This window comes from Suricata suricatta, chromosome 12 (genome assembly GCF_006229205.1).
Source record: "Suricata suricatta isolate VVHF042 chromosome 12, meerkat_22Aug2017_6uvM2_HiC, whole genome shotgun sequence".
Classification (NCBI taxonomy): Eukaryota; Metazoa; Chordata; class Mammalia; order Carnivora; family Herpestidae; genus Suricata; species Suricata suricatta.
In genome coordinates, this window is record NC_043711.1 from 46633281 (window position 1) to 46648661 (window position 15381).

Genomic DNA, 15381 nt, shown 5'->3' on the forward strand with positions numbered 1-15381 from the left:
AACGGCCCCCAACCGCCGAGCAGTCCCCAGGGCGCCATGAGGGGCCCGCGCTGCGCCCCGCTGCTGCTCCTGCTGCTGCTGCCGCCGCTGCTGCTCACGCCCCCAGCCGCGGACGCCGCCGTCATCACTGGGGTAAGCGGCCCCGGACGCACCTGTCCGCCCTGGAGGTGCGCCCGCGATGCGCCCCGGCCGGGGGGTGCTCGGGAAGGGGTGGCACCGGGAGGGTCGCCCCGGGCAGGACACCTGCCCCAGTCACCCTTCGGCGCGCTGGGAGACGTGCGCTGCTCCAAAAGCGGCAGACGGGCCCGGGACACTGGGGGCGCGCCTTGGGAGAAAAAGTGACCAAAGTGTCACCCACTCCCTTTATCACCACCTTCTCCCGCTTGTTTCCGTCTGATCCCCCTCCAAGCTCTCTCAAGTTTGGTCGGTTTTTCTGTTAAGCTGGAAGAAGTTTGCTTTCAGAGTCTTCTCTAGCACTTCTTCGAGACGGTCCAACCTCCACCCTTAAAATTTGGGAGGCCCTTTCTGCAATGCAAAGGGGCCAGGCGAATATCCCCCAATCCTGAGACTTAATCCTGTGGTCAAGTAGTGTGCACTTCGTGCTTCCTCCACAGAAACCCTTAGAAATAACTTAGGCCGAGGCTATGTGTGCGTTTTGAAAAGCAATGGGGACGCTTCCTTCTGGTTTTCAGGGTTCCCCACCCCCAGCCCCAACCAGCGTCTGGAGGTTTTCCTTGTAAAAGTTTTCCATTTCCAGTTCCTAATAAAGCACCTCCAGTGCTCCCACATAATGAGGAGTAGATTGCAATGTAGATGTTAGTTTAAACTTAGAGAAGTTGTCCTCGTCATTTATGGAAGTAGGAAGTGATCCAGTTCTCTGCTACTACCACCAGTAATTTTCTTTGTGTGGATCTGAAGGATGAGTTTACAGTACAAAATTTTAAAATCTAGTCTACTTTAACATCAACAATGCAAAATTGCTACCATTTCCTGGTTGCTCACCTGCTTTACTCTTTTTTTTAAGTCTGAAATTAACACCTCCATGAAATTACTTCAATTACCTAAGTGCACCTTATGGGATTTCAATACCTTTTGTGTTTGAACTGATGATACATAATGAAATATTTACATTTGAGGGAAATGTCATTGTATTGAGAAAATAAAGCTCCAAGTTAGTTAATAGGTTTATAGCATCTTGAAAGACCTTGTACAGTAACAGTATTTGGTTATATCCAATAGGTATTATAAGCATTGTGGTATTTATTACAATACGTAGAGGTTTTTTTTAAAAAAATGTATTTGAATAGTTTTGTCAGTCAGTGTGGTTGGAAAAAAAAGTTTTTACAGGTCTTTCTAATATATGAGTTGAAACATGATTGGGTTTTCCCCCCTGCCCCTGCTGGCTCATTTTCAATTTCTCCTAATCCTCTGAGCCTGGAATTCCTCCACAATATAAGTATCTTTTTGTTCCTTTCACAGGACAACACTATTTGAATAGATCTGCAATGGGTTAAGGATGAAGGGCATTAAGCAACAGCTGTCTGATTAAAAAATATATAAGCCTATGCAATTCTTTGTAAATAGGTCCAAGAACGGAAGCCTTTTGTTACAAAAATGGAATTTTATCACATTGGATATTTATCTGTTAGAGAGGTTTCCCGTGGACGCGTATGTACTGTTTCTGTTGTTGTTTTTACATCAGTGAATTTTTAAAAATTTTCCTCTAAGCAACATGGCAATAAAGAAATGTAGTTACGTCTTCATGACAGGGACCATCTGGAGTCACATGAAAAACTTAGTAACTTAGCATCTTCAGGATGTTAAACATCCAAGTGAATGAATCTTTAAAAGATTGTGGCTGTTTTGATTGTCTTATAAATAAAGGGTTAGTGGGGCTTCAGAATTATGGGTCTTGCATGTCTGTTGATATAAAATACTGTCTGAAATCTCCACCTTATATATTTACCTTTTTTTTGGTAGTGTATATATAGTTCATGTGAAATTGATTTATATTCCATTTAGATTTGTTAAGAATGTATTGAAAAAGATCACGTACTGAACCCCTCATTTATAGATGGTAATGGCCACATATACATGATTTTGGCATATACATAAAAATTGGAAAATAGAAACATTTGGATGTTTTCATATAAATGTCCTAACACCCCAAGGTGAAAACTATAGTTTTTGTTCAGATAATTGTTTTAAATAGAATGAGAAAAAAACTCTCATGGGGGAAATAAACCAACCCTGAAGCAAAATGGTTCATAGTTTTTAGAGAAAAACAATAAACAGGGTGTGTTCACATATTTATGTTTGGAGAATTTGTGACTGGCTCCAAAACATTGAAGGAGGAGAACTTTGGAGGAGCGTTTTAGTTGTTTCCAGTAAATGTAAAAGATTTTAAATTTCTGTCTATAAATTGTAGACTTTTATTTCCTTACACACATAGTACAGTATGTTTTTACCTTACTGCTAGCAAATCAGATTATTGTACACCATTCAAAGCATCCTATTTTTGTTGGTTCTAGGAAGGAACAATTGTTCTTTAGATCTATTTTCATGCAAATAAATTTAGACTGCATTATTTTATTTCTATTTAGAGTATGAAAATTTCTCCATAGTTGACTCTTTCATTACTTGCATTTACAGTTTTTATATTGGGAACAGATCCCTGAGTAATCATTGTTGATAACTCTATCTGTCATTTGCATTTCTAAATAGGATAGATCTTAACGAATAGTTTCACTGATTTTATAATGTACACATATGTATACCCTAAGCCAATAATTTCCTTTTTGTAGGTTACTCGCCCCCCAAAGAAGAGTAACGTAAGATAAAAGTCTTGGTTTGTCCATTCCCAACCTATGAAATATCTTTCTTTAAAGAGGAAATGGTGAAAATCAAGTCAGTGGTGTGAGAAACATCAAGTCTCATGAACCAAAATACAAATATTTGAAAGGGAGAGAAGGAGCACTTTTAAAATTTACATCAGTGCCTTTATGGGTCTGGAGCCTTTCATGCCAGATTTAGAGACCATTTAAATCCGTTTTTAAAATTGGGCCCAATGTATTCTGCAGTTAATAGTCATAAAATCTTGTGATTCAATTTATGTAGTTCCTAATGGCCATGTATGGTATAAGACTAACTAACGTAGCCTCGTTTTTCAAGTTCAAAGCCAATTCAGCCACAAAACCCTGGAAAAAGAGAGATGATATTCTATGTGTGTGTGTGTTTTTTTTTAACACACATGACATTTTCTGTGAGTGTTGATTTAAGATTTTCATAATGTGTGGACCGTTTTTTAGGCCATTGTTTTTAAACTAGGAAAATCTTCATTTATTCTAAATGGAGATTACAGTTTTCTTTCATGTGCGAGTGTTGAGTAGTAAAATCCTAGTGGTTGGATATTTAAAGAGCCCTTTTTACTGCTAATTTTAGATTTCCTTAGCTTGAGCCTTCCCCGCTCTCTGTATTTATCTGTGTGTCTGTTTGTTACCTTTCAGGCCTGTGACAAGGACCCCCAGTGTGGTGGAGGCATGTGCTGTGCTGTTAGTATCTGGGTTAAGAGCATAAGGATTTGCACACCTATGGGCAAAGTTGGAGACAACTGCCACCCGCTGACGCGTAAAGTTAGTATATATATCTACCTGGATTCTCGGTGGTTCTATTATGTTGTGGTCACTCAACTCCCAGCAAGGCCTGTGTGGCATGAAACCCAGGGTAATGTGCTCGAAATTACAAGTGAGAGAAGATGAGGATGGGAAACCACCTCCTAACCCCTCTCCTTCCCTTATAAAGAACTGTATCCTCTACCATCCTTACCCTGTGAATCATTTTCACATCAGGACATTAGAAACATTTCATAAAAATAACCTCAAAAACATGAGTTTGCCTAAAAATTATTTAGGATAAATATATATGTATATATTTATATACATATTTTATACATATACATATATGTGTGTGTATATATAAAATATGCCAAAATCAGAGTATAGAAGTTCTTGAAAAGATGTTTAATAGCAGATGTCCTGATAAGGCAGACGTAGATGACTTTGTGTTTTGTCTCTTACGGAAAAGCATCAGGGATATAGTTAACCTGGTATCTTAATTTGAAAGTCCTATATTTTCACCCAGTCTATGCTATATACAATTCATAAGCCTAGAGGCTCATGGTATTTAACTTTCCAGTTTATTCTCTTATCTAACAGTATAAATATCCGAATGACCTGAACAACAGTTTTGAGCAGCTTTGGCCATAAGGGGCGTGACCATATGATGGCTGGGTTGGATGTCACTGTAGAGGGTGTGTGGCAGACTCTCGGGTCTACAAGAGTCCGTCAGTTACATTACCTCGGGAAGGGGGTGGGAAGGGGGTGGGGTAGGCGACAAGAATGAGTGGAAGAGTCTGTGGAGCCTGGAGAGTCTCGGCCCTTCCAAATCAGAAGTTTGAAAATGGCGGGACCTCAGCTCTCCCTGGGATCTCCACTCCTCCAGGGGGTGCCACCTCCTGGTTTTGCCCAGCAGCAAAGTGAAGTCCAGAGCCCCGAAGGGCATGTCCCAGGCCGGCGGCTTGTTGGAGGCAGAGCTCAGTGTCTCTGCAGCATTGTCTACATGCTGTATACTCCTGTTTGGAATAGATGGGATGATCAGGTGCTTGTGGGGGCTCAGTCGGCTGAGTGTCTGACGCTGGCTCAGGTCATGATCTCACGGATTGTGAATTTGAGCCCTGCATCGGTCTCTGTGCTGACAGCTCAGAGCCTGGAGCCTGGTTCAGATTCCATGTCTCCTCCTCTCTCTGCCCCTCCCCTGCTCATGCTCGTTCTCTCTCTCTCTCTCTCTCTCTCTCTCTCTCTCTCTCTCTCTCAAAAATAAGCATTAAGAAAAAATTTTTAAAGGGGGTGTTTTTGAAGCAAACTGGAGCCCTCCTTCTACATGTGGCTTGGTGTTGAAAGCTGTGGTAAAGCCCAACAACTTCATCATATGGTACAGTTGCAGGTAACAGTTGCTGTTTTGACTTTCTCGGAGTAAAGGTAATGCAATAAATGGGCTTGTGTTTAGTTCTATGAGCTGTAATAGGGACTCGACTTGTTTGGGTCTCTCTGAAGGCTGAGTCTGGCTTTCCTGTGGTTTCCTTGAGAAATACTTCCTGTTCCGCTTAGACCATCCCTTCCTGTGGTTTTACAGTCATTTTAAAGCATGACCTGCACCTTTTATTCTCGGCCACTAAGACAGGAAAAATTGTAAACCGTTAGTTGTCTGTCTCCGTGCCAAGCTCCCCGCGAGGAGGTGACACCAGCCCAGTCACCCTTGGCATTGATGTCTGGCTTTTCATCACCCTTATCAAGGGCGAGTCCACATTTATACATTTGAGTCACTGCCATTGAGAAGTTTACTCTTAACCTTTTCTTTTAAAACTGACGTTCTCATACAGTGTTAGTATAACCTTACACTCCCCGCATCCTAGAGTCGCGCGGCCTGTGGGCTAAAACAAGGAGAGAGTGACTCATTTGACCCAACTGCTCTTTGTACTGATAGCCATTGCCGTTGCCACCTGTTGGAGGCTGTGACGTACCACACACTCTGTACTAAACGCTGGATGTGCGTTTTTTATCTAATACAAGGTGCCTGTGCAGCACGTTTGCTTTGTCCTGTTCTGCGTACAACCACATGCCACCTCGGAGGGGTCTCAGTAACTGCTGAGCTCGCGCAGGAGACCCCAGGCTCCATTTCTGTCTTGTGTTCCAGCCAGCATCTTTGTGACGTGCATCGCCATGCTCTTCCGTTTCATTGGAACACTTTGTACTCCAGTTCCCCAGACCGGTCGGGGTGGGACGAGAGATCCTGGTGTCCCACGTGGGAATTGGTCACAGCCTATGTAGCTGTGATGAGGTTCCCAAATCTGAGGCTATTTTAAAAAGAGAACCAAATTGTGTTTCCCCAGGTTTCTAGATGACTTCCAGTTCAGGTCTTGTGCAAGGTCCTTTCTGAGAGTAAACAAAATCATTCTTCTCCCCTAAACCCAGGTACATCTCTGCACTTTGGTTTTTACCATCATTTTAATAATGAAGTCTTTAATAAATTGTGGTTTTCATATTAGAGTTAAGTGGTAAAAGGACTGAAGGATTAAATAAGAAAAAGGTTTTCGGTCAGATCTTAATGTTTCCTCTCTTCTGGAACTCAGTGTGTTACAATTTTTCATCTCAGATACTTTTCTGTCTTAAAATATACATTTTCTTTTTTTTTTTTAATGTTTTATTTATTTTTGATACAGAGAGAGACAGAGCATGAGAGGGGGAGGGGCAGAGAGAGAAGGAGACACAGAACGGAAGCAGGCTCCAGGCTCTGAGCTAGCTGTCAGCACAGAGCCTGATGTGGGGCTCGAACCCACGAACGTGAGATCCGACCTGAGCTGAAGTCGGAGGCTTAACCAACAGAGCCACCCAGGCGCCCCAAAAATATACATTTTCTTAGGTCATTTCAATGACCTATTTTTAGAGTAGGTACAGGAGTTGTTAATTATTCTGGGTGGAATTAACTTATCCTGGTAAAAATCTAGTTACTTCCAAATTATCTCTCCACTGATACTCAAAACAACTTGAGAAAAAAAATTTGTAAATGTATGCTGGTGAACGTAATATACAGAATTCAACATCAAACTACAGTTTAATAGCTCGTCAGTAAATGGTAAAAATGTAGACTGCATAGAAAATTGTTTTACTGTGACACGTTCAGTACTTTCTTTTTTTCCCCCCTTTTTTCTTTTGTTTATTTTTCTTTGTTTTGTTTTTACAGAAGGGATTAACTGGTTATGTCACAGGGATTGGTGTTTTTAAAACACAGGACTATGAATAAGTGAAGAGAACTCCTGTTTAAATTGTAAACTTTCCGTTCTGTCTTGACTTAGTCATTAGCCACAAATGTGTGTTTATTTTGAGAAAGTGAATAATATTTGATGAATGAGATTGCAAACAACAGGTAGGAATTGATAGTCACTGGGTTCAGCTTACTATTTTATTTCAGATACATCAACCAATTATATAGTTTTTAACTTTACATTTGATGATTCAAAAGTAGAATAAAAGATCAGTCTCCCTAAGAAGAATGGAATGTATGTTTCCCAAACACATATTTGGTCAAACAAAAGTTTTAAAGTGTATCATTTTTAACAGTTTTCTAACAATCAAGGATGAATTGCTGAATCATTTATCTTCAAGGGATATTTTACTGTCTCAAAAAAAAAACCATTATTTTAATATTTTAACTGATACTGATAAATTTCAGAGTTTACAAAAATTAGCCATTTCTATCCTGTTCTGATTACTGCTTGGCTTTGGAAGTTTATAACTCTGTGATTAATACTTTTATTTTTATAACTTGTCATTTTTTTTTTCATTTTAAACTACTGTGTTTCCTCCAAAAGATTGTTTTTGCTTCACTTTTTATATGTTAACACTTTTTAGTACGAGTTTTGTGTTTTGTTTTTTGTTTTCTTGTATTTTTTATAGTGACACTTTAGTACTTAACTCATATATTTTCCTTATCTGAAAATATATTTATTTTGAGAGAGACAGAGCATGAGTGGAGGAGGGGTGGAGGGAGAGAGAGAGAAAAGAGGGGAGAGAGAGAGAGTCCAGAATCCCAAGTAGGCTCCACACTGTCCACACAGAACCCAACACAGGGCTTGATCCCACAAACCGTGAGATCATGACTTGAGCTGAAATAGACACTTCACTGACTGAGCCACCCAGGTGTCCCATGTACCCTCCTTTATATATTTCTTTCCTTAGCAAAACTGACTCTGTTGTGAGAAAAGTCACAAACATTACGTTTGTTTTGTATCAGTGCTATTACTTTTAAAAGTGCCGTAAGTGGATAATAATCATGCCTTCCAGAAAGTGCTAGAAGTTCTACCTTGGCTCTTTCTAGAAGTCTCTGTTTGGAATTTTAGGCTATTAGAAACGTTGGATTGAGTTCACTCTAAAGTAAACCATCAAATTTGGATGAATGGTTAGCTCCTTGGCTGTATGTGTGCCTCCGAATACGCATCTTCTATATACTTTCTCACGTGTCTGCGCTGTTAGACACCTGTTACGTCTGTCACACAGTATATGCAGATCTGGAATTGAATGGGCCTGTTGAGAAATTGCCAGGTATCTACTAAGTGTATAATATCCAAAATGGGGTTCTTTGTCCTGAGGAGCTTACAGATGGAAAGGTAGGAGGAAAATCCGCTTTGGGCAGGTACAGGTAAGAAAACAAAAACAAAAACAAAAAGCCTTGGCAGGGGAGAAAGAAAGCCAGATATTGAAAGAGGGGAAAGTGGGCTTGATAATACGAAAAAGGTGTCCAGGTCTACGAGGTCCTGTGGGACAGTCTAATCATTAGGTTCAGATTGTTGGGGCAGATCTGGGCCGAGGTTAATGCCACCTTGGTGCTCTCAATGAGAAAAAGAAGAATTCACAATATTTCTGATGTTTTGTTTGTTTTGGGGGGGGGACATTCATGCAAGCAGAGCAGGAGCACAGAGAGGGGGGCAGAGGGCCAAGGCAGGCTCTTTGCTGACAGCAGCAAGCATGATGCGGGGCTCAAACTCACAAACGGCGAGACCATGCCCTGAGCCGAAGTTGGACGCTCAACCAACTGAGCCACCCAGGGGCCCCCACAATAATTTTGAAAGCGTCCCAAAGACCTATGGCCTCGTGAGCCCCGGAGGGAGCCGCACAAAGGAGGCCCTCAGGGTGTCTGGCTTCACAGTAAAGCCAGCTCTGCGTTTGGTGGCACGAGCCACTTGGGGCCCTGCTCAGTGACAGGCAGCAGTGCGCAGAGTGAGCAGAAGGCACAGGACCCGGAAGGCCACCCTCCTGCCTTCAGGTGGCGCCTAGGGTGGGGGCTTTGGCAGGAGACAGGCAACTTCCACACCTGTTTTCTCTGCTGTCTCCTGTGGGCCAGGCTAAGGGCCATGTGCTCACAAACAAGATTTCCTTCCTTCCCAGAGCTTCAAAGCTCGGGGGGGGGGGGGTGATGTTTGAGAAAAGAGCACAAGAGCACCCTCTGGAAGAAAGCAGGACTGGGTTTATGGCATGTCTGCTGTTAGCCGGGTGACCACCGTCAGCCACGTTACTTCACCTCAAGAGGAAGCCACTTGTGGGGCGCCTGGGGGCTAAGTCGGTTGGTTGAGCTTCCAACTTCAGCTCAGGCGATGACCTCATGGTTCATGGGTTCAAGCCCCATGTCAGGTTCGCTGCTGACAGCACAGATTCCACTTCAGGTCCTCTGTCCCCTTCTCTCTCTGCCCCCTCCTGTTCTTTCTCGCTCTCTATTTCTGTCAAAAGTAAATAAACATTAAAAATAGAAGAAGAGGGGCTCCTGGGTGGCTCAGTCGGTTAAGCGTCCGACTTCAGCTCAGGTCATGATCTCGCAGTTTGCGGGTTTGAGCTCTGGTGTCAGGCTCTGTGCGGACAGCTCAGAGCCTGGAGACTGTTTCAAACTCTGTGTCCCTCTTACTCTGACCCTCCCCTGCTCGTGCTCTGTCTCTCTCTGTCTCAAAAAATAAATAAACTATAAAAAGTTAAAAAAATAAAAATAGAAGAAGAAGCCACTTAGCTTATGTCACAGTGAGGCAAAAATCTGGCACCCAGGTTTGGGGTGGCATTCATGCCCAGTGCCTTATGAAGCCTGGCCATGGCGTGGCCGTGGCCACCACTGTTATTTTTCTTTGCTGCTCTCTTCAAGGTACTAAGAACCCGCATGACAGGCCAGAGAGAGATCCTGGTGTCCTGGCGGACACATGGCAAGGCTGTAAGGGCCATGAGGACACTTACTCATAGTTCAAACTATCTTACTGGTTATCTGTCTTCTTGCATTAAAATATAAGCTCCCTGCGGGGCAGAGGCCTTTCCTCTTTTGTCCATCACTATATCTGTAGCACCTAGAACAAGGACTGATATGCTGGTGACACTCCCTGAAGGAGCGAATAAAAGAAATGTGTGTGGTGGTGTCCGTGTAGAAGAGTCAGCCGTGTGCATTATAGTTATAGTTCACTTACTTCAGCTGGTCCTTCATTCTCGATGCCTGTGTTCGTTTTTCTCTGTGTCGGCACTGTTGGCACATTGGGCCAGATAGCTCTTTGTCATTGGAGGCTGCGCTGTGCATTGTAGGCGTCTCTGGATTTTGCCAGGTGTGCCCTCGTGGGCAGAATCACCTCCGACTGAGAACCTCTGGCCCATGCCAGTAGTTTTAGGTCTGAAGCACTCAGAGTCTCAGGGCTAGAATGGATCGTGAAGGTCCTGGGTGCTGACCTCTCATACGGTCCACCTGTAATCGTCCAAGCCAGTCGACCTGCACCCATTTCCTCTGACATGGTCTCCATGCCGACGACTGAGCTAGCCATCCGTGTGCTGTTTGAGGAACACAGTGACAGAACCATTCTGTGCACAAGTCTCCACGGAGCCGACGGCTGCAGCACCTGCGTGTGGGCGCTGTCCTTGCAGCCTTGAAAATGAGGCCCTTGTAAATAAGGCAGAGGGATGGCCCTCTCTTCCTTTTGTATGTATTGATCACAATCATTTCCCTGGCCCTTCCAGAACCATTTTGGAAATGGAAGGCAGGAAAGAAGAAAGAGGAAGAGAAGAAAAAGGAAAAAGGAGGTAAGAAGGACATTAAGTGTGGTACCAGCCCCATGGCAATGCCCAGAGTAATCGGCCCCGGCCGTGGCTGGACCACCATGCAGTGGGGTCTGTCCTGTGAGCTCAACTCCGAAGGAAGGTCAGAATGGTTCTGTCACTGTCTGCACGAGCGTTCTTTTTAATGTACCAAGAAATTACTTAGAAGGCATCTGGAAGATGCATCTGAGACTTCCTCCTCAGAACAGATAATTGGTATGGGGCGGCCTCTTTTGGTGGAATAGAATTAGGAAATACACTAGAATGATTAGGGAACACGGCATCTGAGTTGAGAAACAGAAAGGATGCCTTTTTCTGCCATGTGTCAGCTGCAGAAGGATCCCTGGGCATGAGCCTCCAGCAGCTCACCCTGGATGGGAGTAATGTGCCAGCCTATTCTACTGACTGTCCACCGCCTCCATGCCTGGGGTTCAACTTTCTTGCTATAACTTGCAAAGTAGGCAGATTCTCAAGAGGGCACGGTTCCCAGGGGAGGGAGAATGGATTTTGTTCTTTGCCTCTAGAGGGTATTCGTACTTTGAGGTGCCCCCGTGCCCCTCACACAGAGGGCTGCCATACCAGTGCCGCCTCAGCCAGCTTCAGTGGTGGCCTGGTCCAGACGGAGAAATACCAGCCGGCCACTCTTGGAATGAATCCGACCTTTCTCTGCTGGGCCAGGGTTTGGTTGGTTTGTTCCCGTGACTCGGGCTTGCCTCCTTCCCTAATTTCTCTCTAGTTCTTCTCCAACCCATCGCCTCCGCCATCCCCCACCCCCAGAGTTTTGACCCCTCTGCCATCTGTGAGCGGACGTGTGAATTTATGTATTGATCATTGTCAGTGACTTGACATTTACTCATTATATCAATGTGGTCATGCCCTTAATGTTACACACCCCCTCCCTTAATGAGCCTCATTAGTAGAATGCTATAAAAAGAAAGAAATGAGAAAAAAGTGAAAGGCATTATAGCTTGGTGGTTAAAAGCTTGGTCTCTCTCCTCCAAGTGGCCAGCCACGCATCAAGTTCTGGATATATAACCTCGGGCAAGTTACTAATCTCTCTGTGCCTCAGTCTCTCATCTGTAAAATGGGTATAAGTGAAGCATTTGTCATCTTCACAGAGTGGTTGTAAGGATGGAGAAGGCTTACATACAAAGAGCTGAGCTTGTTGCTTGATGAATAGGTCACAATGTAACACTAACTTGTTACCCAAAGACTTCTGAAGAAGAGTTTTTTGTTGTGTGTATTTGGATGTTTTTGGTTTGTTGTTGTTGTGTTTGGTTTTGTTTTTTAATGATTCCTGCTCTGACTCTGTTTTCTTCTTTTATCTTAGGTTCCATTTTTTGGGCGGAGAATGCATCACACATGTCCATGTATGCCGGGCTTAGCCTGTTTACGGACTTCATTTAATCGATTTACTTGTTTAGCCCGAAAGTAATCACTTTCGAGTAGAAACTTTAAATGTGAACAGCCACATGATGTCTATAAAGTCTATTTACTTGTGATTGTGCCAAACAAGTAATATGCCAGAAAGAAATGTTCTTGCTTCCTCAACTATCCAAGTAACATTTCCATCTTTGATGTTTAGATGACTTTTCTTTTTTTTTTTCTTCCCAGTGAAAGGGGAATTCAATAGATTTTTGGATAAAAATGTAAAGTGCAGGGCATTACGGAACTGGTTCTCATTTCCCTGTTTATGTTCGGTTAAGTTTGGCCTTTTAAATGCCAATAACTCACCCATTTTCACAGAAATGGAGAGAATAAGAATTTGGTGTTTTTGTTACAGAAACTTTTTCTCTTAACTCCCCGCCATGGCCCTGTCCACCACCACACACACACACACACACGCACGCACACACATGCACACACATGCACATACACGCACACATACACACATGCACACACCCCCTCAGGGGTCTTTTCTCTCCTCAGAGAATTTTAAGGCCCTAGCTTTATTCTTTGCCATTTCCTTCTGAGCCCTTTAGCATTTTAGGGAGGGGAATGGGGTTGTTACATGTCCTTTAGCTTGCTGGTATCACTGCGGAGAATCAAGCTCTTTGGCCTGATGCTGAAACAGCAAAGGGTGTGTGGCAGAATGGCACCCTCCAGGCCTTGTCCCAGCTGGAGTGGAGGCGGGCATGCCCTCCAGCTCTCCCGGAACCTGTCCACGAGTCGGGACCTCAGATCCGCTGTGTGACTCTCGTGAGTTCCGAAGGCACGGGAAGTCAGTTTAGACTGTATTTCTAGATTTGGGTTAAAAAATAACCAAAATACTTCTCTCCAATACAATGTTCCACTTACTTTTTTTTCTTTTTATGAAGTTTATTTTTTTTTAAGTCTCATAGTTAGACATGTTCCAGAAAATGTCACTTGAAGAGGAAGTATTTATTTTAATCTGGCCTAGCACGAGTTACCATTTTAAAATCGGTGACGAGTTGTCATCTAAACTTTACTTGTAACCAAAAGGTGTATTGTAATGGATCACCTGACCGCCTGTCGTGTGTACCCTTATCCATATTGCTGTGTAAAAATTCTGTATCAGAATAATGACAGTATTGTATATCATTTGATTTATTTTAATATTATATCCTTATTTTTGTCACAGTTGTTGTCAGTTTTTATTGCAAGCAGATTGCCCTTAGCGCTCATTCTAAAATGGGTAGAGACCCCGACGCTGGGAAAACTAGCACTAACAGGATTTGCGTGTTCACTTCACGGACGGGAAAGTTCTGTTTGCATGCATTTTAAGGTAGTACAAGAAGTAAGCAATGTGTAAATCAGGGAGGGTTTTGGAACAAGAAGGAAAATGGTGACACGCAGAGCTGGTTGGAACCAGGAACGGACTCATGGCATGGCTGCACTGACCCGGCAAATAGTGACACCCCGTTTATCATGAGTGTCAGGCAGGATGCGGGGCGCTAGCCTCAGAATGATGCCAGCGCCGCCCGGCCTTGCAAACCCCCCCACGTATTGTGAATGGAATCAACGTCGCAAATAAACAACTTATGAAACGTGTTTAACTGAGTAAACTTGACCATACCAATCCACTAACCATTGCAAAAAAAAAAGAAAAAAATGCCCATTTTGTAGTAACTTACTCAGCCGTCACTCACAGTTGCACCTTGTGTGTAACTTTACCCTGGGCTAACATGCCCCATAAGTAAATATGGGATTTTGCTGTCCTAATTACCATATTTAGTCCAAGAAGTATTATTTCTGGTTCAGTTTAATTTGCTTTTTATTTTTTTAATGTTTGTTTATTTTTATTTTTATTTTTTTAATTTCTGTCCTTGACGGAATGTATTAAATAAGCAAACACCACCAACAAGCAAAACAAGTACTACAATGTAAAAATATTAAAAAAAAAAAAAGAAAACCCTCTCACATGCACACAACAGCCTACAAAATGCACACAAAGATTGCACACAAAGAACTCACATCTTTTCAAGCTTCAGTAGTAAATATTCTGCTACTATGTATTAAATACTGCATGGTTTGCCCAAGCTAAGATGAAACCACATCATAAATCAATAAGCATTTGTTTAGAGGTGCAGTAGGCATGACTTTGAGTAGATAATGAAATGTTTATTTTTTGACAGAGCATGAGCATGAGGAGGGGAGGGGCAGAGGGAGAGGGAGACACAGAATCCGAAGCAGGCTCCAGGCTCTGAGCTATCAGCACAGAGCCCAACATGGGCCTCGAACCTATAAACTTTGAGATCATGACCTGAGCTGAAGTGGGACACTTAACCGACAGAGCCACCCAGGTGCCCCTGGTTCAGTTTAGTTTGTGTGCAGGAAACATTCCTCAGTGAGTTTGTTGGAAAGAGCCCTTGCCTTCAGCAAGTGCAATTATGGGTAAAGAGACAGGCGCTTCAGCTGTTTTGCTAAATGTTGCTTTCATTAATGTTTGACACACCCTTCTTCTTAAGTCCTAAAAACTTGAGTGGGTCAACCATCCATTTCACCCAAGTTAAAAAACATTTAATAAACTTTTATAAAATTCTGCGTTTACATATACCAACTCGATTTTAAAAATCTCCAAAAAGAGGTAGATCATAGGATAGCCAGAGAATGAACGTGAGGTTTGTATAGAAAACTCGGAACTCTTACCTACTGACTCACCCACTACCATTCAAAGAAAAACAGTAACGAAACATTTGTCACCTCTCTGCTTGATTGTTATTTCTATTGGGGGACTAACTTCTTTCTTTTTAAGGTACAGCTTTATTTGGCTAGTGTTTTTTCTTTTTTAACTTGTCACCAGGGCTAGCACCTTTCAAATAATTGTTTCAAAAAAACTTGTCATCGTGTCCCATGGAGAGTCTTTAAAATCGTTGTATGTAAAGTGCACAAACTCCTGCTCTCTAAAGACTGTGCCACTTTCTACACTAGCCAAATCATGGAAAGAACCTAAATGTCCATCACCTGATGAGTGGATCAAGAAGATGTGGTATATATGCACAATGGAGTACTACATGGCAATGAGAAAGAATGAAATATGGCCATTTGTAGGACAGTGGATGGACCTTGAGGGTGTCATGCTAAGCGAAATAAGTCAGGCAGAGAAGGACAGATACCATATGTTTGCATTCATAGGTCTAACAGGAGAGACCTGGCAGGGGACCATGGGGAGAGGAAGGGGGAAAGAGAGCGGGGAAGAGTGAGGGACACAGATCAAGGGAGACTACTGAATACTGGAGACGAACCATGGACT

The 15381-nt window shown here is 42.9% G+C and overlaps 1 protein-coding gene across 4 annotated transcripts; it reads left to right on the forward strand.

The window, feature by feature from the left end:
• Positions 1–6: 6 nt before the first annotated feature.
• On the forward strand, positions 7–13679 carry PROK2 (prokineticin 2). 4 transcript variants are annotated; one of them, XM_029918476.1, is made up of 5 exons: positions 7–132; positions 1585–1668; positions 3507–3632; positions 10590–10652; positions 11998–13679. In XM_029918476.1, exons 1-5 carry the CDS (start codon positions 37–39, stop codon positions 12100–12102), a joined length of 474 nt encoding a protein of 157 aa, XP_029774336.1. In that variant the 5' UTR covers positions 7–36; the 3' UTR covers positions 12103–13679. The 4 variants fall into 4 exon arrangements, with proteins under 4 accessions (XP_029774336.1, XP_029774337.1, XP_029774338.1 ...); XM_029918477.1 differs by lacking the exon at positions 10590–10652; XM_029918478.1 differs by lacking the exon at positions 1585–1668.
• Positions 13680–15381: the final 1702 nt, after the last annotated feature.

Excerpts from the sequence above, each read along its gene's own strand:
- PROK2 (XM_029918476.1), top strand. The coding sequence starts at position 37 with ATGAGGGGCCCGCGCTGCGCCCCGCTGCTGCTCCTGCTGCTGCTGCCG. Across the intron at positions 1,669-3,506 it reads GAGAGGTTTCCCGTGGACGC|GCCTGTGACAAGGACCCCCA; the intron begins GTATGTACTGTT and ends GTTACCTTTCAG. Across the intron at positions 10,653-11,997 it reads GAAGAAAAAGGAAAAAGGAG|GTTCCATTTTTTGGGCGGAG; the intron begins GTAAGAAGGACA and ends CTTTTATCTTAG.